We start from the raw sequence: 25,420 nt of genomic DNA, 5'->3' as shown, positions 1-25,420 counted from the left end.
ACGTGTATAGCTAAGAATGCCAGGCCGCCGTCAACGGAGGCATTTCCAGCAGACAGACGACTTTACGAGGGGTATGGTGATCGGGCTGAGAAGGGCAGGTTGGTCGCTTCGTCAAATCGCAGCCGATACCCATAGGGATGTGTCCACGGTGCAGCGCCTGTGGCGAAGATGGTTGGCGCAGGGACATGTGGCACGTGCGAGGGGTCCAGGCGCAGCCCGAGTGACGTCAGCACGCGAGGATCGACGCATCCGCCGCCAAGCCGTGGCAGCCCCGCACGCCACGTCATCCGCCATTCTTCAGCATGTGCAAGACACCCTGGCTGTTCCAATATCGACCAGAACAATTTCCCGTCGATTGGTTGAAGGAGGCCTGCACTCCCGGCGTCCGCTCAGAAGACTACCATTGACTCCACAGCATAGACGTGCACGCCTGGCATGGTGCCGGGCTAGAGCGACTTGGATGAGGGAATGGCGGAACGTCGTGTTCTCCGATGAGTCACGCTTCTGTTCTGTCAGTGATAGTCACCGCAGACGAGTGTGGCGTCGGCGTGGAGAAAGGTCAAATCCGGCAGTAACTGTGGAGCGCCCTACCGCTAGACAACGCGGCATCATGGTTTGGGGCGCTATTGCGTATGATTCCACGTCACCTCTAGTGCGTATTCAAGGCACGTTAAATGCCCACCGCTACGTGCAGCATGTGCTGCGGCCGGTGGCACTCCCGTACCTTCAGGGGCTGCCCAATGCTCTGTTTCAGCAGGATAATGCCCGCCCACACACTGCTTGCATCTCCCAACAGGCTCTACGAGGTGTACAGATGCTTCCGTGGCCAGCGTACTCTCCGGATCTCTCACCAATCGAGCACGTGTGGGATCTCATTGGACGCCGTTTGCAAACTCTGCCCCAGCCTCGTACGGACGACCAACTGTGGCAAATGGTTGACAGAGAATGGAGAACCATCCCTCAGGACACCATCCGCACTCTTATTGACTCTGTACCTCGACGTGTTTCTGCGTGCATCGCCGCTCGCGGTGGTCCTACATCCTACTGAGTCGATGCCGTGCGCATTGTGTAACCTGCATATCGGTTTGAAATAAACATCAATTATTCTTCCGTGCCGACTCTGTTTTTTCCCCAACTTTCATCCCTTTCGAACCACTCATCCTTGGTGTTGCATTTGCTCTGTCAGTCAGTGTATTATTATTATTGTTATTATCATTATTAAGGTTCTCAGTTGTTTTCCTGCAGTTCCCATGATATTATTTTAGTGGCATTGGAGGGTACCTAAACGAAACAATTTCGTGTGGGAGTCTCTTGACACATAATAGAGACTACTGCAAGATAAAATCTTATAACATATCAGAAAATCCATTACAATTAAAAGTGACGCTGAACGAAAACACAAGCTTTGAAACCACATGGGTCAACCGTCAGTTCATAAATTAGTGCTGCCCGACATTAATTATGAACAGAATTCATTGAAATGTTGAGTTGTTGAGGGAGCATCGTATATCAGTCATATTGGAGCTCTAGAATTTCACCTTTTATGCCCTATGAAATCCACTGATTCAAGAGATTCATTTGATAATAGTTGCGACTTCTAAGACAGTTAAGTATTATAAAAACAGTATTTCGTTGCAACATATGTTTTAGAAAGAAAATCAGTTCTGATTTCTAACTTATGTAGTGAGCTTCGATTTCTAGAAAACATACACAAGTATTTGTGCGTTGTCAAGTGAATTTTATACTTCACATTCCAACTGAAGGCCCTAGTGATCATCTTTCTAGCCTTTGTCTCACGTTGGTGCACGTTGACCTCGACTTCGATTTGCACAGTTCAGCGTCAGTATCTGACTGAGCACAAAACATGTCTTCCTATATCCGAACATTGCGTTTCTTGGGCCAACTACCAGGTCGATTTTCAGATTATGTGAGTTGGAATACCTCCACAGATGTTTCTGCGCGTTATAAGACGTGGTCATACCATAGGAAAAGGGCTTCACGCATTTTGTCCACAGTCAGACCAACACCCATGATGTGCTATTAGCTATTTTACTTTGAGGACAGGGTCCATTCGGATAAGACCTAGTGAAGAGCGAATTATGCACACCTCCACGGCATTCAGCACTTTTGATTATTGTCTGTTGATGGCCAGCAACCAGAGCCGCACAGAGAGACTGGTGGGGCAGCAATCCTGTAGACTTCAGACTTTAGGTGAGTGGGCACTGGCGCGGCGCTCACAGAAAATTCCAGCAGTTTGCTCCCACTTCATCCAGGCCTCTTTCACTCGAGCGCGGACATCTAGAAAAGTGTTCCAAGGCTGTGAAACTTGAGTTACATACAGAAGGAACTCACTATACTTGGAAAAATACCATCAAAGCTAAATTGGAAGAATCATAGGAATACAGGCGAATCTGCAGGTAAATGTAAAGAAATTTCAAATTGACCCTGACAATTGGGAGGCTGTTGTATCCATTCGTCCAGAATGGCGTCGCCTCGTCCAGCAAGGGCATCTATCATTTGAACTACAAAGTAGGATACTTCTGCCCGACAAATTCATTGCTAGGAGACACCGTCTGCAAATACTGTAGAATAATCTGGGGTTCTAAAATTGGAATATACAGCCATCAGAGAACTCATGTGATTTGATCTTTACCTCATACTTGTTAACGAGTGATAGCCTAAATAATAAGTTATTATTATTATTATTATTATTATTATTATTATTATTATTATCTTTATCACAGTTTCCCGTGTCAATGATTACTGACCTCAGGTGCACGATTTCCTTTAATACCTTCAGATCCTTTAGGCATCCTGTAAGTTTGCTTTGATCTTGTCGATCAACTACCATTAGTTTGGTAATTTTCATATTTCACTTTATGCCATAGCAAAGAATAATTTTTCACTCTTGTAATCAGGTCAGTAGTTCCTCTTCATTTCCATCAGTGAGTAAAAGGTCTTCTGTAAAGCGCAGGTTACTGTTTTCTCTGCCGCTATTCGAGATTCCACCTATACAGCCATCGGGAGCTATTATGATGGCATTTGGTAGATATTGTAGAGTTGAGTTGATAATATACAAGCTTGTCTTATTCCATTTGTCACATTGGGACAGTCTGAGATATCACTGTCCGCCTTTACGGTTGCAGCGTGGTTGTTATACAGACCTAGTCACTTTTCTGTATTCTATCGCCGCATATGACCATGTTTCTCTAAAACTAGGAGGGAAGGCAATATATAATTTTATGATCTTTTTACTCCCACGCAAGCTCGTAGTAATCTTGAAATAAAGATCGAGTTCGGCGATAATATGTCAAAAAGGTTTTGTTCTTAAGCAAATAAAGAAGGCATAAGATATAGAATTGTATCTTTAAGAATATATCTAACGTGATAATATGATCGATATAGACTCGTAGGAACTGTAAATAAACGGACAGCCTTATCTTTTATCAAACAGATGTTGCCGAACGAAGAGTACTGGAGGAATGCTAAAAGTTTCACGTACACTATTGCCATACCATTTGATCTAAACATGTGTTATAAGAATTCTTGTTCAAAATAGATTTTTAGTATTTGTAAAAACCATTGGGCATTTAAAATTCGAACACAACGAAAGACAGAGACAATAGAAATTCTGCAACAATCTGGAAACAAACTAATTCTTCACACAATAAAAATACAAAACATGTACGGTAATTACAATAATTCTGACTCTTTACGCTGAGTCTGTTTTATTATTGTTTATATTATTATTATTATTATTATTATTATTATTATTATTATTATTATTATTATTATTATTATGAGTCAAATTTGATGCAAACTTATCGAGCGACTTCCATGTATAGTCCAGTCTGTTCAACCGCAGTATAGGAAGAGGTTCACATATATTTCAATTACTATTAAGCTGTTTCCATATGCCTATGTTAATGTCAATACAATATCATCGTATTGTACCGTACCCAGGGGTAAATACCCTCTAGGACGATGCCTCCATTCCTGTATGAACATCCGACTAACTCAGGGTTGGGCAGAAAGTGGGTTGGTTGCCGATAGGATCAGGATAAAAGTCGAAGTTCTACTCAAAAATATAAGTAAATGACAGGATCATGGAGGTATAACACGAATGAGAAACAATCATATGGGATAAGATGGATTTGTTTATAAATATCCCCAAATCATTGTACTTGAAAGTTAAATAAATTAAAGCAAAATATCAAAATGGCATCATAAAATTCAAAATAAAAGAAATATGGACATTACAACATCAATTATATAAGAAACAAAATGGAAATAAAGTATCAAGCAGAGCATGAATACTTGTATACTTTCAAACTGATCATCTTCTTATAAGTCCATGGTTCAAGAGATATGTGATCATACGTGTACGCATACACTGATATGTAGTTAATTCAATACAATTCGCTTCACATGGAGTTACACACTTACGCATCACAACGATACGTTTATGAAGTTAATTAATTCGAGAGTCGCCCAACTACTATTAAAGAAAGTTACAATAAAAGAAAAGTTACGATGAAAAGAAAAAGTAAGACGCTATGGGACCTTATATGAGTTATGCAAAACACTATGGGCATTTCCTACGCTATGTGTACAACAAATCAAACAAGCAATACTAAACACTTCTATTTACACTGGATAATGAGAAAATGTCTTACGTGCTACACAGATTCTACGTGAATCGCGGTTCACCACAAAGGATCTAGACAGAACTAGATTGACCATCAATAAAATTTAGCACTCGGGCTGTTCCCCATTAAAACAACGCGACAAGGTATTCAAACAATATATAACAATATACAACATCATCCTGAAAGGGAAAAACATATAGAAATAGCCATCAATATCTTGTAGAAAGCAATGGGCAACATTGCCTCCTGCTGCTGCATTTGAGCTCTCAACAGCGCGGTCATCCGTCATATATTTCCGGGTAGGCTGCAAGCTAAAAGGAAATGTTGAACTCAACACTGTGCTAAATTTTGGATTTTGTCTCCCAAGACTGTCACAAGGAAATAACATCTCACTCGCACGGACAAATAAAAACACAGCCAACTTATCAGCTTGCAATGAGATAATGTCTGTCACCGTCTTTACGGAAAGTCACGTATAATCCTTCCTTCCTAGCATGCTTTTACCATTTAACACACATCAGACTCATTAGTCTGGAATTAATTCCGTCAATTCTGATATCAATATACACTCAGAAGACAATTGGCAGGTACATCTCCACTGCACAATATTCTCTCGCAGATAAGGCATACAATCGGCCTACACTATAATTCAGCATGCACTCTTATATCTCATATCACTTATGAATCACATTGGCCTTCTACACTATGAGACCCGGTTCATTTCACGTGCAAGTCATTGGGTAAACAGTTTCCAACTTAGTTTTCAAGATCCTATTCTTACAACGCTGTTATGCAGCTACTCCGGACAGCTCCTGTAATACATGCGTCATGCAATTAGCTATATCTGTGTCTCTAAATAACCGAAATGAAATGACAAAGTAAGTATTTAACTCTGAATTTAGATGAATTTGTCAGTCTAATTCCCCTAGCATATATTCATATAAAAAATCGGAATATCCTACAATAAATTAAGCATGCATGAATAAACAACAACTAATCTTAACAAATCCCTCATTGTCTCAACTATCTAGTCGTACATCAGAATGAAGATGAAAAGTACATGCATTATTCTCATATCCTTATTTACAACATCATAAAACTGAATCAAACACATGCCGTTAGGCTTACTTTAATAAAAATCCTATCTAAACTGCCCTAGTGTCTTATCATAATTCATATAACATGCCATAATAAATACATGCGTCTTAAGTTATCCTGGGAACTCTCGGGATACATGGTAGCAGTTTACATCCCCGCTGTATGAAGAAATTACACCATGACGATCACAGTTTCAACACGTGGAGATGCACTTCCTTCTTCCATATGCGAAGCCATCTTCTTCCTGAAAAGTTATTTACACTGGAACACAAAACCTTGGGATGAAAATCTCTTCACCGCTCAATGCAATGCGTGCCGATCAACCCTTATTGAACAAATCAGCCAAACACACCGACTCCTCAATAATTATAACTCCAATTTAAAGGGTATACACAGTTTGATAGCGGCACGCGGTATGCTACGATAGTTCCTCACGAACACGACCGACACGAATGTGTGATACAATAACACGTGTCTCCTGCACTTGTTACACTGCGGCTAATGACCACCGTCTATGTTGAAATTACACTGTGCAATAATCTAATTTGCAATATATCTTCCAGCTACACGACTAAAACACTTGTTTGGAAAAATATACTATTACTGATATAACACTCCTGCACTGTCTAAGCAGTCCGATCAAAATACACTTCCACACTCTCCAAACAATCCTATCAGAATCACGTCTACAGTCTCCAAGTTATTCTAACAGAGTGACGCTCTTCCGAGCTTGGGTTACTGAGGAAGCTTCGGTAACGCCGTTGCAATTCTGGGGTTCCTGGTTGTCTAAGCCAACCACCAATCAGAAAGCTTGCTATGTCTGATGACACAATATAAATTAAAATACATTTGTGAAACACAGCTCAAATAATCGCAAATCTTTTCCTCTAATTATAATATCATATTTCTGAATTTCTATCACTTCTACATCTGTGGGAAACCAACGAATGACAGAAATTAACATGAGCTACTGTACACGTTTGCCAGCCTGGAACTGAGACTTGGTGCGATGTCGACTCCATGGTTGCCGATTCCTTACATTCTTATTGGCTGAAAATAATGCTTATTCAGCATCTAGTGCACGTGCCGAATCTTGCCCACGCTTGGTTACGCCATCAGAAGGAAGTGTTAAGCAACGTCCAGCGACATGATTTCTCCATAGTCATCCGGTCTCAATTACCTTGGGATTCAATACTTTACCATTTATGACTGTAGCTTGTATGAATGAAATTTATATACATTTTGTCAAATAATACTCTAAATATTTCATATGGGCCGGCATGATACGGCTCAGTATGTACCACAGAAAACTTGTTATATGTTGAATAAGTTATAGTTCGCTTTTGTTCAGATATCCTGACGAAAATCTCATTAGTAAACCATGTATTGTTGAAATATTTTTAGAAACTTATGAAGGTTTTTAGTGAAATCTGTTTAAGTTGATAACCATTCTCACTACTTCCCTAATTTCATGAAGAATGAAGTTTATTGGTTTCTCTCTGGAAGAGGCATTCCATTTGGCCAAACTCGAAATGGTTACAGTACTATAGTGCCATTAGTTCCGGGTATTGAATGTCCACTTAGATATACTAAAGTTATTCAACAGAGATGCCGGGGGTCGTGATTATCTCAGTGGGTTAGTTGCTAGCTTCCAGCCGGAAAGTTGAGGTTCGAATCCCGGTGAATCTTCTAAAAAAGGACGTGCAGTCAGGAAGTACATCCAGCCTCAAACTCCCGGCCAAACTAAAATAAGCTTCGGTGGCTCTAGCTACCAAAGAAATAACTGGGATCAACTGAAGAAATTTTATCCAGCTAAGATGTCCATCTCAAATAACGCACCTACCGTTAAAGAAATCGACATTCTGTTTTCACTCTCATTACTGGTACCTAGGGACTCATAATCTAATTTGCAGTACTTTACCTGAGTGTGAGTATCCGCTTATATAATGATACTAAGTACGTTTTTTAACAAAACTACGCCTGCCTTTAACCTAATGACATTATAAATTCAACGATGTTATTATTTTGAAAAGGGGCTGCCTGGCTGAGGCAGTAAAGGCATGCTAGTTTTGCCCGGAAGGACGTGGGTTCGAATCCCTGTCAGGAAGTCGTAAAATTTAAGAAAATGGATTTCTACTTCCGGAGGTGCACAAAGCCCTGAGGTTCACTCAGCCTACACCAAAAATGAGTACCAGGATAATTCCTGGGGGCAAAGGCGGCCGGGCGTAGAGTTAACCACTCTACCCCATCATGTGCCGAGGTTATGGTTAGTTGAAGCGTTTACCATCCACCCCTCCAAGGGCCTTCATGGCCTGTACGGGGATGACTTTGCTTTTGCTTTGTTTATTATTTTGAAAATCGAACAAGTACTTTTGAGGAAACGAAATGTGTTCAAACGTGCTTGATTTATCAGCCGTGGACCACTCTATTAAGTTGAATCACAAATCAAAAGTCGTGTTATATAAAAAAAGTGAGCTCTTAATAAACAGAGTTCCGTCGACATCTTCTAACAGCTGGGTATTCTCTGTACTGTTCCCATAAACACACGATGATATATTGTATTAACGCCTTTTATACCGTCCAAGGTAACAGGCAAAGGAAAAGCGGTCGCATGGCATCGTCGAAGGGACAATATTATTATCCTGACATGACATTAAACCAACAAAACCGAGCTAGTTGACTAACCAGTACATACCGCGTAGCTGTAAGCTTACATTCATGAGATGGCGGGTTAGAAGTCCACCATCAGCAACACTGAAAATGTTTTCCAGTGGTTTACAGCTTTCATACCAGGCAAATGCTAGCAATGTAACTTAATTAAAACCACGGTCGCTTCGTTACCAGTCCTAACTCTGCCAATCCCAACGTTGGTGAAAACGTATCTCAGATAGCGAGGAGTTAAAACATTTGCGGCTGTGCGGTTAAGGGCGCGTAGTTGTGAGCTTTCATCCGGAGGTAATGGGTTCGAACCCCACTGTCGTCAGCCCTGAAGATGGCTCTCCGTGGTTTCCTGTTTTCACACCAGGCAGTACCTTAATTAAGGCCACGGCTGATTCCTTCAGTTCCTAGCGCTTTACTAACCCATCGTCGTCATAAGGCCTATCTGTGTCGGTGCGACATAAAATAAATTTAAAAAAATACTTGGGAACACATAAGGTTGACGGTAAGAGAGACATATAGCCGTTACACTGCTAAATCCACCATGCGTGACACAGATCCCACCCACATCCCCATCAGGGTGGAGAAAAGTGACAGAGAAAGAAGAGAAGACATAATTAATAAAACAGAAAACTTGTAATGGGGACAGTAATTAACATTAGACTGAATATTAAGGCAAAGGCGGCGTTGGAAGCGATTCTTCTGCACTTTTAAGAGTAAGAAGTATAACTTGACAACCACACACTCTTAATAGTAACCAGAATAGAAAAAGGAAGAAATTCCAAAAATAAATTAAATTTAAATTATGGTTTCCTTCAGGAAACGCATTTATTTTTGTATAAATGCAAAGGCTGGCATTTATGCAAGTCCCTTAGTTCACCGTCACTGCAATGTACTACATAGAAGGCGGTGGTGTCTGAACGGCACACTAGCCGTCAGCGTAATGCAAATCTGTAACAGTCTATCTGAGAGCCTACTCTACACTGTGGCGAAGTGCTGGTAATTTCACAATTGAAAAGGCCTAAAGAGGATTTTGACGCTTTTAGTTACGAACGAAGGAAAGAGAATGGCTAGGACATGAAAGACTACTTGCACCCGTAAGCCTAATACTGTTGACGTCACAAGAGTGCACCAAACGAAGTCTGATTAGAAAGGAAACCTACCGCATATTACGTCTTTCTTTGCCTGTTACCCATTTACTCCCTTTTTCCCCCTACAAACAAGAATTTTTCCTCCCAAAATGTTGCAGATTCATTTGTAATGTTTTGTTCAATTAATGCTTAATACTTGGCACTCGTCACCTATTTCCTTCACCAGCGAATCATTCCCTTTTCAGTTCAGTCCAGCTTATTTTGCAACTTTAGTCTATGTTAACTGTAGCATAGCTATATTCCAAACTATTCTTTAACAAACATATGAGTGTGTATTGAGTCTTGATAGCTACCTTCGTTAAAAGAAAGTATTTCTAATAAAGAACTATATATTTGGACCTACGGTGTATATAAGCTGTTAGAGAAAACGGTGAGATTTCATGAATGGGAAGATGGTATATTTTAATTCTGTACCTGTCTTGGTAATAATTCTGCCTCATATACATCTTTCTGTCTAAACAGGTCATTGGTGATGTCTCGGGATCACCGTGGAGGAATTGTTTACACTGGAGATCTCTATATTAGAAGCTGGAAGCCAGAAAGTGGATATCATCACCATTCAGAAGCAGAGGAACCAATGGGATCACAAAATGTGTGCCTCTTCACAAAGAAGCCATGCGTAAGTTGTAGATTTCCCTAACGAATGACTTTCATTCTTATTCGTTGAAACTTAATGTTATTACTAGAGGGTTGTGCATAATTGTGACGTGTGTAAGAAATAAAATCCTTGTAATTTTAGAAATAGACTACTTTCGAAGTTTAAAGGAATGGTATCCTCCAGATGTGCTTCATTATCTTCTATATATATATACAGGGTGAAGCGTAATTCGCGCACTCGGGCGTCGCAGCGCGACTCCTCACATGCCAGAAATAAAAAAATGTATCTTACAAAATTTCATCTTGCGAGTATATCCGGCAGAAAAACGACGTTGAAAAGTAGCAATCTGGCAACACTGTAACCACATGTAGGGTAACTACCTCTGTCAGCAGAAGTTAGTCGTACTGTACAGTTGGTGCAATAGATAAAGTTTTGGGTTAGAATGCAGGAGGTCGAGTGGTCGATCCTGGGTTGAGGCGTATGTTTTTTATTTCGTAAATGTAGTCCGGGTGGTATGGTATCTGGCACCTTAATTGTCAACAGCGATTGCAGTGGGTCCTCTAGAAACCATTTGCACTTACATACTACGATCCTAGAAATGGACGAACAATCGTTTTCATTGGTCAGCTTTGAAAGGCGCCCTTTCTACGTGGTGGGCGTGAATTTATTCGCACCACTTCATCTACTAGATGTGAAACCTGTTTTCTTTGTACCCTCCTCCAGTGGTCCCATAGATTAGTACCAACTATTATTCTTGTCTCGTTCAGGTCCATTGCATTTCGTTAGGGCCTTACGTTACCAGTAGGCCTAGCAACGTGCTCTGCGAATAATGTCCAAACTCGGTTACAATTTGTATGTGTTATCACCATGGTCCCAATAATTCTGCTTTTCAACATTACGTCTGGTAACCGCATGCTGTTTAGTACGTATCTCAATGCATTATTATTATTATTATTATTATTATTATTATTATTATTATTATTATTATTATTATTATTATGTTGTAAATGTAGGATACATGTGACCTCAGAAACGGTGTCTTACTGTATTACAGTAGGTAATGTCAGATGGAAATTAGCAAATAAAAAATGCGCCTCAACCCAGGATCGAACCATCGACCTCCTGCATGCCAACCAAAAACTCTACCCACTGCACCAACTGTACAGCACGACGTGAACGTGCTGACAGCGGTAGTTACCCTACATATGGTTACAGTGTTGCCAGATTGCTACTCTTTAACGTCCGTTTTCTACCGGATATACTCGCAAGAAGAAATTTTGTAAGAGACATTTTTTTATTGCTGGCATGTGAGGAGTCGCGCTGCGACGCCCGAGTGCGCGAATTACGCTTCACCCTGTATATATATAAAATAAGAGTTTTCCCTGCACATTGCTCGGAATTTAAAAAGAATGGTATTTCTGTACCGCTCGTCTCCACAGTAACAAGGAAATGCACTTCTAATTTTCCATCATATCTGTCTATATAGCACCTGTCCCGGGCTCGGCAGAGCATTGATTCTAAAACTTACGTTCACAAATAAATATTTGGATGGAAATCTTCTGGATGATTAACTTCAGAAATCAATCCTGGCCATCGAAGTCCCATCGTCCTTACTTTCACTGGCACAACGGCTAAGCTCAAGAGCACACGGGTCAATGGTCTGTTCCCAAATAAGTGGGAATTAAATTTTGAAATATTGAACGTAGGATTTTCTATTATAAAGAGAGGAATACACTATCCTATGAAATAAGAAGAATGTTTGTTCCCAATTCAAAATATAAATTTAAAAAAAGATAGCGTCACAAAGAAATCGATACATACGAGAAAATGCCATGCTATTAGAGACAAAGAAAATCAATTATATGGTAAACGCCGTTAACGTTCAAGTCAGCCTGTTTTCTGAATATTATTTTGGCATTCCCAAATCAGCTTATATTAACCCTGCCACGAACCTACTACGCTGGCGTAACAGCGGGAGAGGTGATACTCCCTCGTGGCGCGTCCCAGGTGGCGGATAGGGGAGTCCTAACCGGCTTGCCGGCGGACCTGATGGAAATAAAATACCTCTCGCGGACCAAACACAATTCACCCTGCGAGTGGGGGACGCACATGTAGAATACACCCGCGGTATCCCCTGCCTGTCGTATGAGTCGACTAAAAGGGTTGACCTAGGCGCGGATATGGAATGCGGTTTGGTATAATGTGTTGGACCTCCTGTGGATGGGAGGGGTTGAATACATTCACAGGTAATCCCTGCCTATCGTAGAAGGCGACTTAAAGGGTCATGTGGCCATGGTCCCCTCTTTATTTTTTATTATTTTTCCGAGGGTCAGATGTAGACCATTTCAAAATTTTGATGTGCGTGCTGGCAGGAGATGGGCCTCCTACGTGTGCGATTACGCCCAAAAGTCCACAATTAACCACCGCGTAATATTGCGGGTGGGAGCGCCATGTACCTTGGCAGTAGTATCCACCTGACACCACATGTCCCCGCACAGCAGAATGCCAGAATAACATATTATTATTAATTATGCTTTATTTTTTCTCTCTATTTAGTGCTCTGTACACGCTATGGGGTACATGCTATTGCGGGGAACTGGAGGAAGGGAGTCCTAGTGCTCATTGCCTCATCCCGTATTAGGCATCGTCCAACATCGGACCCCGGGCAGTACCTGCTATGACCAGGTGGGTATTGCTTTGGCTGCTTGCTTCGGCACAGAGACCCCTGATCGGAGTGGGTGGCATTCGGGGAGGAAGTTTTCGGGCATGGCTTCCAAACGAAGTCGCCCCTCTCAAGGTGGTCCCCCACCGAAGTCTTTAACTTTTGCTTCCCTGAGAGGTATAACTCCCTGGGAACTTGTGCAGCGTGAAAGAATGGGATCCAGCTTTCCTAGGTTTCTGGTCGTGACCAGAACCGATGGGCACGTTTTAAGCTGGTAAAGTCGATTTTTTTTGTAGATAAATTGAAGGCGTTTACGGCGAACTTGAGGACCTCAAGAATATGCGCAACGGTAGTTTGCTTATGAAGACTCGTACAGCACTGCAAGCTGATCAGTTGCGTAGGTGCGACCACTTTGGCGAAATCTGCGTCAAAGTGGAGGAGCATAAGTCCTTGAATCTGGTTCGCGGAGTCATCTTTCACCGCGACCTTATTTTGAACACTGACGCCGAGTTCATGGAAGACATGAAGAACCGTGGCATGACACACGTCAGGCGCATTACGCGCAAGGTCAACGGTGAAGACGTTGCCACTGGTGCCTTCATTGTCTCTTTCAAGTTGTCAGTGTTACCAGAGAAAGTCAAGGTAACAGCTTATCGTTGCGATGTGAGGCCGTACATCCCGCCGCTTATGCGATGCTATCAGTGCCAGCGATTCGGACATATGGTATCACGCTGATCAAAACAGTCTGTATGTGGTACATGTGGACGAGTAGCTCACGGTGCGGAGGAGTGCACAACTCCGTACAAGTGCACTAACTGCTCCGGTTTTCATTCTCCTCGGGATCGGAACTGTCCGACATATCTGAGTGAGGAGGAGATCAAGACCCTGGATGGTCTCTCCTAGCAGGAAGCGCTCCGTAAGTTTAATTCTACGAATACACCTGCCCGTACACTCGACTATAGCATGATAGCTCAGAGTCTTCCAGGTTCGTCATTTACAACATCGTCACCTGTGCTGATCGCTGCGCCCAAGGCGACTGTTGCTGCTCCCAGCAACGTCGCAAAGAGTAAAAGCTCGAAGAGGGGATCACCCCACAGCCGGCACAGCAAGAGGGGAAGGCTAAGTCTCCCATCTCTAAGAGGTCGGCGAAAGCCGTGCCCCAGCCGGCGGAGGTGGCATCGTCGACCAGGGCTGGGAAGCCATCTCCCAGCCCGTCTAAACCAGAAAAGAAGAAGGCGGCGAAGAAGAGCGCCCTTACTGAGCGCTCTCGCACTTCCCCTGCGAAGGAAAAGTCATGCCCCCCATCTGGAGGGTATGAGTCTGCGCCAGGAGGTACTCCTGCTCCTAAACCTGCGCGCTCTCCTCGTAGGGGACCTGCTCGCCCCCAAAAAGCGTCGAAGTTCTGGGCGGCATCCCCGCCGTCCTTTGATGACGGGATGGATATCGCGCTGTCCTCTACATCTACGGATGTAGAAGTTGATAGTGTTTAGGCTTGCGAACATTGTGTCACTCATAACCTAATACTCCTTTTATAGTCTACACTATGGCACTGTTACAATGGAATTGTAACGGTTATGACAGGAATCTTGCTGAGTTACGTCAGCTCATTAGTGAGTACGCAGCGAGTATATTCTGTATTAGCTGCCTCTGTGGATCCGTGGTAGAGTGTGGGCCTTCGGATCCCAAGATAGCGGGTTCAAACCCGGTAGAGGTAGACGGATTTTTGAAGGGCGGAAGAAAATCCGTTCGATACTCCATGTCGTACGATGTCGGCATGTAAAAGATCTCTGGTGATACATTTGGTATTTGCCCGACAAAATTAATTCAATATCAGCCATAGACGCCCAAGAGAGATCCGGTTTACTCTGTCTGCCATGTAGCGGACCTAGAGTAAAACGGAACGACGAAATTGACGAGCAGACAGCCAGATGCAAACGGTAGCTGAGGCCATACGATTAAAAAAATAGTCTGTATTCAGTAGACCAACTTCAGACCTGGTCATCATACGTTCTTGAGAAATTTCAGACAATACTCGACAGAACGATATTATGCCCACCGGGCGTCTGGTGGCGTGGGCATTTTTGTCCGTTCTGATACTTATAGCGAAGACGTTCCTCTAAGGACCCCACTGGAAGCAATTGCGGTGCGGGTACCTCTGCCTGTCATAGCAACAGTGTGTAACGTTTATTTTCCACCAGGCCAGCCTCCTAACATAAATGATGTCACTGATCTTATAGAGCTCCCTTCCTCTGAGACGCTTTGCCCCCGGGGAGGAGAGCTGGAAACATTAGTAACAGAGCTGGATTTATGCATTTTGAACACAGGGGAACCAACTCACTTTAGTGTACGTTACGGCACATATTCTCGCATAGACGGAAGTCTATGCAGCCGAAAGTTGGTTCCGCTGTTTCGGTAGAATACACAAGATGATCTCTGTGACATTGACCATTGGTGGAACGATGAAATAGCAGCAGCCATCAAAGAACGCCGTCGCGCTCATAAACGTTACCGTAGACAGCCTACTGTGGCCAACTTGGTAACATTTAAGAAACTCCGCGCCCAGGTGCGAGTTCTTATTCGACAAATGAGAAGGCTTCGTGGGAGAGATATGTGTCGTCTATGACGTCACATACTCCATCATTTCAAGTGTGGACTAAGCTTCGACGTATTTCGGGTATCCATGAATCATCTTCTGTGCCGGCAATCTCCATTGCAGGCAATATCGTCACTGACACACTCTCGATTGCTAACCATCTAGCTAGTCATTTTGCGGATGTATCTGGCTCCGGGAATTACCATCGTGATTTCCTCGCTCGGAAGCGGGAAACAGAACGTAATAACCTTAGTTTTGCCACTCAAGTTTCAGAGGACTACAACGTGCCCTTTACGGAGTGGGAACTCTGCAGCGCCTTGGCGCATTGCAAGGACACGTCTCCTGGACCAGAGAACATCCATAACCAAATGTTGAAACACCTTAGTGATGATAGTCTACTCTCCTTCGTGTGTTCAACCGAATCTGGATAGAGGGTGATTTTCCGTCTCAGTGGCGAGAGGGCATGGTCATTCCTGTCCTCAAGCCTGACAAAGATCCTAAGTATGCAGGAAGTCACAGACCGATTTGTCTTACAAACTGCCTGTGTAAGCTTTTTGAGAGGATGGTATATCGCCGACTTGTGTGGTGTGTGGAGAAACAAGGAATCTTTTCCGAGTACCAATGTGGTTTTCGAGCCACTCGATCCACCACTGACCACTTGGTACGCCAGGAGAGACTCTACCCAGGATGCGTTTCTCCGCAAACAGCATTTGGTAGCTGTTTTCTTTGACTTGGAGAAGGCCTACGACACCATATGGCGATATGGTATCCTTTCAGTCCTTCATCAATGGAGATTCCGAGGTAATTTTCCGGTATTCATTGCGAATTTTTTGTCCCTCCGTCTATTCCGTATCCGAGTAGGAAGGACATATTCGCAATACCACGTTCAAGAAAATGGAGTCCCACAGGGATCGGTCCTTACTGTCACGCTGTTCGCGATTGCCATAAACGGTATTGTTGCTGCTGCTGGTACTGCAGTCACACCGTCGCTATATGTGGACGACTTTGCGCTGCACTATAGCTCGCGTAATGTGGCAGTCGCAGAGCGACAATTACAGCAACGTATTAGGAGAGTGGAGCAGTGGACCTTCGAACATGGCTTTCGATTTTCTACCACAAAGACCTGTGCTGTCCACTTTTGTCGCCAACGTTCTCTTCACCTTCCTCCTGAACTTTATTTAGGAAATGTAGCTATTCCTGTAGTAGACACTTGCCGATTTCTTGGGCTTCTTTTCGATAACAAATTATCCTGGGAGCCACAAGTGCGGCAGTTAAAAGTGAAATGCACTAAGAAGCTGAATATGATGAAGCTTCTTACTAGCACTTCTTGGGGGGCTGACCGCACGGTGCTCCTACGATTCTATAGGGCACATATTTTATCTCGGCTAGACTACAGCAGTGCAGCATATGGCTCAGCAAGACCAAGCGTTCTTGCGAAGCTAAACAGCACCCACCACGGCGGGGTTAGGTTGGCGAAGGGAGCTTTTCGTACAAGCCCCATTGCCAGCCTGCTCGCTGAGTCTGGTGCTGCGCCTTTACATCTGAAGCGCCAGCAACTCCTACTTACGTATGCTGCAAATTTGCGACAGATGCCACTTCATCCAAGCTATCCTTGCGTGTTCAACAATGGCAACCGTTTGCTGTACGCTGCTTATCCTCGAGCGACGCGGCCGGTTGGGGTACGTTTGGATAGCAGTTACGAATTGTTTGACGTACCTTCGGTTCCTTGCCTTCTCAGACAACCAAGTGGAGTACCTCCGTGGGTAGTACGACGACCTGAAATAATCCTGGATTTGCACACTGGCCCGAAAGGAAACAAGGACCCTTCTATTTATAGGAGGCTCTTCCTGTCCGTTGTTGGCCGCTATCCAGGTTCAGTCGTCGTCTACAGGGATGGTTCAAGGACAGAAACGAAGGTGGGCTGTGCGTTCGTTGTCGACATTGAGAGGTTTCTTTTTGCTCTCCTGGAAACCTGTAGTATGTACACAGCAGAGCTCTATGCTATCTGTAAGCTCTGCGGTACGCACTGTCCAATGGACGCCGACACTTTCTTCTGTGTACTAACTTCTTGAGCTCGCTACAGTCTATTGATACTTGTTTACCTCGACACCGTCTGGTGCAGTGGGTCCAGGACTTGTTGGCCGGGTGTTCTGATGGTGGCACCAGAATCACTTTTATATGGCTCCCAAGCCACATGGGTGTAGAGGGAAATGAATTAGCAGATAAGGCTGCCAAGGAGGCAGTTACACTGCCCCCGTTGCCTTTCAAGTTTCCAGCAAGTGATATTCGCTCTCAGCTGAGATATCTGGTTATGTCCCATTGGGAGATGGAGTGGCAGGCCACTCTTCTTGCAAATAAGCTGAGAGCGATAAAAGGTACAACGAAGGTATGGAGCCCTTCCCTTCGGGCTTTGCGGAGGGAAGCTGTGGTATTATGTCGTCTTCGGATCGGCCACGGTATCCTGACTCACTCCCATCTATTCAAAGGAGAACCCCATCCGGTGTGTACTTGCGGGGATCACCTTACCGTGGTACACATCCTTACGGAGTGTGTGGACCTGGTCGGTCTTCGCCGTAGTCTTAACCTCCCGGGTACAATCTCCCTTATCCTGCGTGATGACGAGCAGTCAGCAGACCTCGTCATCCGCTTTATGAGGGATAGTGGTCTGTTTTATCGTGTGTAATGATGTCTTTTGTGCTAGTGTATTTGTTTGAATTGCGCTTTTATCCTATTGACTTCATTTTAGTTTATGTTGCGCATTTTAACGTCTAACATAAATTATGTATATACATTTGTACTACCAGGCAATGCCTTATTCCTTTGTCTCCTATATTTTCTCTTATTTTATTAGAAAATAAGGCATTGCGAATTAGATTCACTGATTGTTTTAATCCCATACTCATTTTCTTCATCACTCGTTCCATTGGGGGCCGATGACCTTCGATGTTAGGCCCCTTAAAACAACAATCATCATCATCATCATCAGCAGCAGCAGCAGCATCATCATCATCATATATTAACCCTGAACACACGTATCCTGCACTTCATAATAAAATGGGGTGTATCCCTTTACCTAATACATGGATACCCGCTGGTACCCGTTATATTAATCCCTATCGACGCACAGTCTCGTGACGAAACAATATTAACTAACAATATTCATCATGGTGTTGAGATCTTATTACAGGCTACAATTCCGCATACCTCCATAACCATGATAATCATGTCGTCGCTCGTCTTAAATAAGGTGTACTTGACTACATTAGTTATATATCACTTATCGCATATATGTGCGTTTCTTCGGAGTATTACATTATCCCACTATTATACAAAGCGGACGAATATAAAGTTGGTATACTGTAAGTCACCATATAAGTCACCATACAATGATATAACACGTAAATACAAACCCATGAAAAATAAAGCAGTCAACTGTAAATACATCAACATACGATATAATTCACACTCTTAAATGCATTCTGAAGTTCTGACCCTTCACAGGTCTCCTGGTGTCGATCTAAGGCTGTCGATACCACACGGCATCGAACCCGTGTTAGTTGGACCTCAAGGTGCGGCTGAAAACCCTATTCCGATCTCATTTAAATATAAAATTGGGAGGAATATATCATATATCGGGTCATAGAACGCACAACGCAGATGGTAAGAATTATTGGCATGTGAATATTCAATACAGTGTCAAAGTGAGGGAGACTTCCTATGTGAATATTACGATCATTGACAAACAGCAGGACCCGCTGAGGTCTGACATTTCCTTCCCTTTCGAGGGCCGTACATTTTTTCTAAGAAGCAGCCTGTCCACTTCAGCTAGGAGAAGACTCTCACTTCGCCCCAGACATATGGACGTACCCCTCCTTCAATTCTTTCGCCTTTATCCAGGAAAATAATAATTACTGGCTGATTTCAAATATCATTTTTCAATATTTAGACCATGTTCTGTCTTGTTCATCTCTTCACTATGATTATTATTATTATTATTCTATTTTCACTTTGTCATCTTAAACACGTTCACACATATCGTTTCACCCTTCACATCACACACGTGTATCTCATACCCACATTATATACGACTTAAGATGATTCTATTTCGACAGGTAATTTAATTAGCACTCACTCGCTAATTATATAAATCAAGATTGCACCTCGAGCCATTAATCTTCCAGGCGCCAGGCGCCAGGGAATAGCTGGACACGTACATTACGCCGTGAAGCAATGAAATGATGAAGTTCTATCTCAATTAATCAAACTTGGATTGAATATTATGAAATCTGCTGAAGTATTAATTCCACCCTTAAAATGCTCCCCTCAAAAACAAACACTATGGGAGCCTTACATACTAATTCATGAAAAAGAAATCACCGGAATAAATGGTTGATTATCCAGAATCACAGATGAGCCCATAAAATCACTAATAAAAAGAAAACTTTACCCCCTTGAAAGACGCATATTGCGTCACCTATATACTCTCGAATTTACATGCAGGTAATATATTGAATATACTTTTTTCATAGTTAAATTTTCTGCAACCCTCATGATTCTCATGCCCAGAAATATGATGGATTTGTACTTATCATCGCTGCGTGCAGCCGTGCCGTCATCTGAGAGTACCCCTATGGGTTTAAGCCGCCATCATTGACGCCTCGTTAGCTGAGTGTCCTAGGTTTATTTTCTTCGGAGTCCCGTTCATAATGTCCTGATCTGCAATCACCTCGGTCGAAGTTCTAGATGATCCCTCTATGAAATATTGCAGGCACAATGGCGCGTTCTGGTCGTCTCCGAACCACCACTGCAGGCACACGGGCACTCTCTGTTAGAGTAGATTCCGGGGTTCGACAAGCACTTACATACATATGAACAAATGGGAAACTGGTTATTGAAGTACTGTTTCTATGCCTTCAGATAATATAATAAAGCTAGACCCACTCATAAGCTCGAATGGACTAGCCGATTAGCGGTCTCAGTCCTTGGAGGTCACTACTCGATACCCTTTTATCGTAATCTGACACGCTTACTAATTTCTATTTATTCGCACGTGAGCATCACTGGTTCAATTGCACATCACTTCCTGGCTAATCTAACACTGTTTACTGATTACTGTTTACTGGCGATCATTGGAATTCTAACCCGATCTCTGACTATTATTCTTGTGAGCCGCTACTAACTTTGCTAGTGTGCATCACCTTAATAGGTATTGGGATTCGAAGCTCCTATATTCACGCACCACAATTATTCCTTTCATGCTAGAAATATCTGATTATTTTATAGGTATATGGGTCTGACTTGAAACAAACCTCTTGTCTAACACACTTATTCAAACACTAAATAACACGGAGTATTAATTGAGCAATACTGATTCACAATCAATGAATGAGTAAAGAATGGAATACTAGGGCTTCGTCTGTGTTTCTTTTATAGTGAGTCCGGGTCGCCGACTGAAGGGAGGGTAGGCTCCGCCCACGTGCGACAACGCGCTCTGTTAGAAATGATCTTTCAGAGTCGTGGGAATATTCATTTTGTAGATCTTAAATTCTTCTTCCCACTGATCTAATTCCATGTCAAACGCATCGCAGAATCTCTGGTAATCGTACAAGCTTCATCTTAGGAATTTGTGCGTCAACCGGTATAAGCTGGGGACTCCCATCTTTACATCACGATATGAGCGTCCGAAATCTGGTTCCCATTAAGGACATCTGTATAATGTGCGTCATTTCCAATACGTTCCTTAAGTAGTACATCTTCTGACATCATTAAGTAGTGTAAATTTTGCTGATTCCAACGAGTCCTTACTCGTAAATTTCTAAAGCGTGTATGAAACATTTTATTATTACTCTTTAGGCACGAACATAGTGAGTTGGCTTCCCTGAATACACAGGGAAATCGCTGAGAATCTCCCGTTCTCAAGTTAAAATCCTCTAAAGCAATCTCCATATCTCGACCCAGGCGTTCTTTGCGCGTGGCGTGTTCTGTCCATCTCGCTCGGTAAATAGAGAAGCGTAATTTCAAGGTTTCGCTGTACTGACTCTCTCTGTGTGCGCGTAATTAGAGCTTCGCCCTCCGAGCTAGCGCAGCACCGCTCGTATCCCGGACTGGGTGAAAAATGCTCATTACGACAAAATATGTCGTAGAATGACGCGGAAAACGGCATATATTATTTGTTGGGCATCATGACATGACAATTAGCCTTGTATAGAACGGTTATAGTATGTACTTATGTTCGCACAGCATGAGAAAATGGCTGATGAGTGTATAATGAAAATCGTTATTTAAAATCGAGGGATGAGGTAGTATAATTTAGGATATAAGTAATTTTATTCACGCTGCTTGAAATGGTATTTTAGGGGAAGGTGTCTAAATTTTTTTCTATAATATCTACGTTATTGGTCCTATAGAAACGTATTTCTTAACAAAAGTTACAGACAATATAAGTTCCGATCATTTATGTCTTACACAGTTTTATCATACCGACTGCGATAATAGAATTCATGAATTTGGACTTTTTGTTGCTTAGTCTATATCAACGCCGAGCATTGCTAACACAGAAATATTGTTTAATTGTTTAATTAGAGATGGTTTTTGTCGTGATCGCCTTAAGGTACAAAAAAGCGTGGTCATCAGTCCATAAGGACAACGAAAATTTTGAAGCTGAGCATAAAAAGTGATAAAAAATCGTAAAGGAACTATCAAATGAAATATAAGGCAAGTGGAAGTCATGACAGTAAGAAGGACTCCCTTTACGATAGATGCCCAGATATCACAAGGTCGAAAGAAAACTAAATGTGAAGGCCTACTATAGCGAAAGCTCACACAACTGATGAACAATAACATTACATTGACCATTGTTGTGATATAATTTGCATCTTCTGCTGTCACTCATCTCTGATAGATAGGATTACTGCTGCGTTCCGAGCGAAACATCATGCCTGGATGTTAGTGGAAAGTAGCTCGGGAATTAGTAAACTTTGCACACGCTGTATGATTGTCCCGTTAGCGACGCGTACTACAGGTATTTCTGAACATACAGTTGTTTGTTGCTTCGAAAGTTGGCCATTTTTTTCCAATTGTCTCTAGCTGTTTAGTATCTCCACGATGAATTCTTTTGTTGAAGAATTGCCAGCCCGTTACGCACACGCAGGAATGTTAGACGATACAAACAAATGACCAACTGCTGTGAAATGGAGTAGACTGGGGAGGGGATAGAGAGAGAGAGTAGGGGGTGGTGGTGGTGGTGGTGATTGTTGTTTTAAGAGCGAAAATGGTATTAACACAGGTCAAGATGCAATATTCTTCAAATCTGACGTAAATCGACGAAGACTGGTGTGAAGTACAAATCTAAGTTGCATGAGGTTGTTTGATGGTCAGCATACTGGCCTTCGGTTCAGAGGGACCTGAGTTCAATTCCCTGGTGGGTCGAGTATTTTAACTCCGTATGGTTAATTTCTCTGGAACGGGGACTGGGTGTTAAGTTCGTCTTAACATATATATCCCTTCATTTAAACAGAACTCACCAAACTAACAACCATCCCAGAAACACGCAATGAAGAACAAATCCCTCCGTACAAGAAACGCGTCAAAAAGGGCATTTAATAGTGCAAATAGGCAATATCTATTCAAGTACCGAACCCAGTACATTAAGAAAATACCAGAAAGAATATATCGTTCAAATGTCACCTGTAAATTGAAGCACAAACAAATTAAAATCTTCTATCTTATACCATAAGGTATTCATTTCATTTTATTGACCTACTAGATTTATGACTGAAAGAATGAAGTAGCATGAGGTTTATAAAAATTCAAGCAATAAAAGTATATTTTATGCATTCATAGTTATTCCATGGTCTGGGTATCAAGTGTAATAACTAATTGTCATTTCCGTGTTATTTGACGTTAGGGCTGAGAAGTCATGCTATCCGCTCGTTTTGCATTGCCTGCTTTGCAGTTTTTGGGCATACTGTTGAATCGACCAGCCCATTTGACCTAGGCCTGGAAACGTAAAACGTCTCGCCACTTACGTGGAAGAAACCAGCCGATAAGCCACAAATCGGAGACAAAATCAGGACGTATGAAAAATATGTGGCAGCGGGTTTTAAGTAAGGTGACAGGGGTGTGGTGCGCAGTGTTTCCGGCCTCATTCCTCGTAAATAGACTTACTAGGAGAAGAAATAGTTTCATCCGACTGGAAGAGGAAAACCAAGAACTGTGTCAGTTGAAGTGATAACTGAAATAAATATCAGTTATTAGTTGCTGGAGCGATTGCATCGTTCTATGTAAAAGATACTAAAATTAGAAAGAGTTACGACAATAAGAACTTTAGGAATAATATTTGATGAAAAATATTTCAACGCCCATATTACAAAAATAACGAACGATGCCTACCATATGCTCTGGTTTATAATAATGAGTTCTAAATTATTTACTAAATAATCGATAGTTGCCCAGTCATTCAGTAGCCTTGTTAGGAGTAACTTAGAATATGCATCTGCAATTTGGGACCTGTGTTCAAAGGAACAAATACATGCTACTGAAGTTGTAAAAAATATGTTTTTCTGTATCTGTATTATAAAACAAATAAGACATTTTGCACTTTTGAAACATCAACCCGGTATTTAAGAAGTAGGCCAACTCTAACCTCACGTCGTTGCGTAACAGATGAATTATTTCTTGAAGAACGTTAAACAAACTCGTAAACAATAAATTTAATTCCATAGGCCTGTTGAATTTTATATCATTTCATGTTCAATGAGTTAGAGCTCGCATGAACACAGTTTTTCGCTTGCCAAGATCAAGAACATCTCATTACTTGAACTCACCATTTATTAAAATGGCATACTGCCTGTGTAATTTCAAAGAGAATAAATAAATAAATAAATAAATAAATAAATAAATAAATAAATAAATAAATAAATAAATAAATAAATAAATAAATAAATAAATAAATAAATAAATAAATAAATAAATAAATAAATAAATAAATAAATAAATAAATAAATAAATAAATATTTAATTTATTTTTGATCGTTTAGTGCCTGGATGAAATGGTGCCAGGTGATTGCAATACATTGTGACACAAAACTCCCTCTGCTACTCAAACCTAAGGTGTACCGTTCTGTTGTAGACCGTGGCTTTGTATGGCTCAGATTGCTGGCCAATGATGAGCAAACATGATAAGACTCTCCATGCCGGGGTGATGAACATGCCGAGATGGTCTCTAGGAATAATAAGATTAGATAAAGTGAAGAACGAACACGTTCGCAAAATATCAGGTGTCGCTGCGGTGGATGAGGGAGAGCGAGAGACAAGGCTTGTCAAAGTACAGTCATGTTTTGCACTGCGATGACACATTTATGGCGAAATCTGTGGCAAATGTATTGGAACCAGACAGTACGCCAAGAGTACGTCCAAAGATAAGATGCCATGAAACACTGAACGACGATATGAGGCTGTCAGTCGTATCTCCAAAGATGCGTTACACCGTTTTAAGTGGTGAAGTCAATGCCTTCGAGCAGACGCTGCATCGCCAAGAAGTAGTAGAAGAAGAAGGAGGAATATTCATTTATAGGACAAGGAGGAAGGAATTGGAATAAATTTTTCGATATCATTGATGTTGATGATGATGATGATGATGATGATGATCAACTTCAGCATCCCCGTGCAGTTAAGCTCTGGCACTGCCGTTTCGTAATAAAATGTGTAAAGGATCTGTTCAATATTGAATGTATTGTTTATGCTGTTGAGATTAGAGCACACTACGAAATACCGGCAGACAGTCCGCGTATTTTGAGGCAGACGCTCGACATAGATTCAAGATTATGAACTCCATCGCCCTTGCCTCTAATAACGATAGGGCGCCCAGTAGCCCTCTGCGGATCGGAGTGCTGGTCAGCAACAGAAAATTATGAGCAGGTTCTACATGGTATGGAAATGAGAAGGCTCTGATGGAGCCTGGGACTCACGTAGTTCGACCACGCAAAGGACCGTGATATCAACGACGGTTTG

The 25,420-nt window shown here is 42.1% G+C and overlaps 1 protein-coding gene across 1 annotated transcript in view; it reads left to right on the top strand.

Annotated features, from left to right (window-relative positions):
- The window catches only part of LOC136866683 (protein O-mannosyl-transferase TMTC1), a 1,311,771-nt gene extending 1,287,010 nt beyond the window's left edge, over positions 1-24,761 (top strand). Inside the window, exons 14-15 of the mRNA XM_068226807.1 lie at positions 10,019-10,175; positions 24,540-24,761. Of these exons, the coding sequence (XP_068082908.1) occupies positions 10,019-10,175; positions 24,540-24,761 (379 nt within the window). The remainder of the gene's footprint in view (positions 1-10,018; positions 10,176-24,539) is intronic.
- The last annotated feature ends 659 nt before the right edge of the window (positions 24,762-25,420 follow it).

This window comes from Anabrus simplex, chromosome 3 (genome assembly GCF_040414725.1).
Source record: "Anabrus simplex isolate iqAnaSimp1 chromosome 3, ASM4041472v1, whole genome shotgun sequence".
Lineage (NCBI taxonomy): Eukaryota > Metazoa > Arthropoda > Insecta > Orthoptera > Tettigoniidae > Anabrus > Anabrus simplex.
Note: the sequence above shows the minus strand (reverse complement) of the source record. Positions and strands in the feature narration are given on the sequence as shown.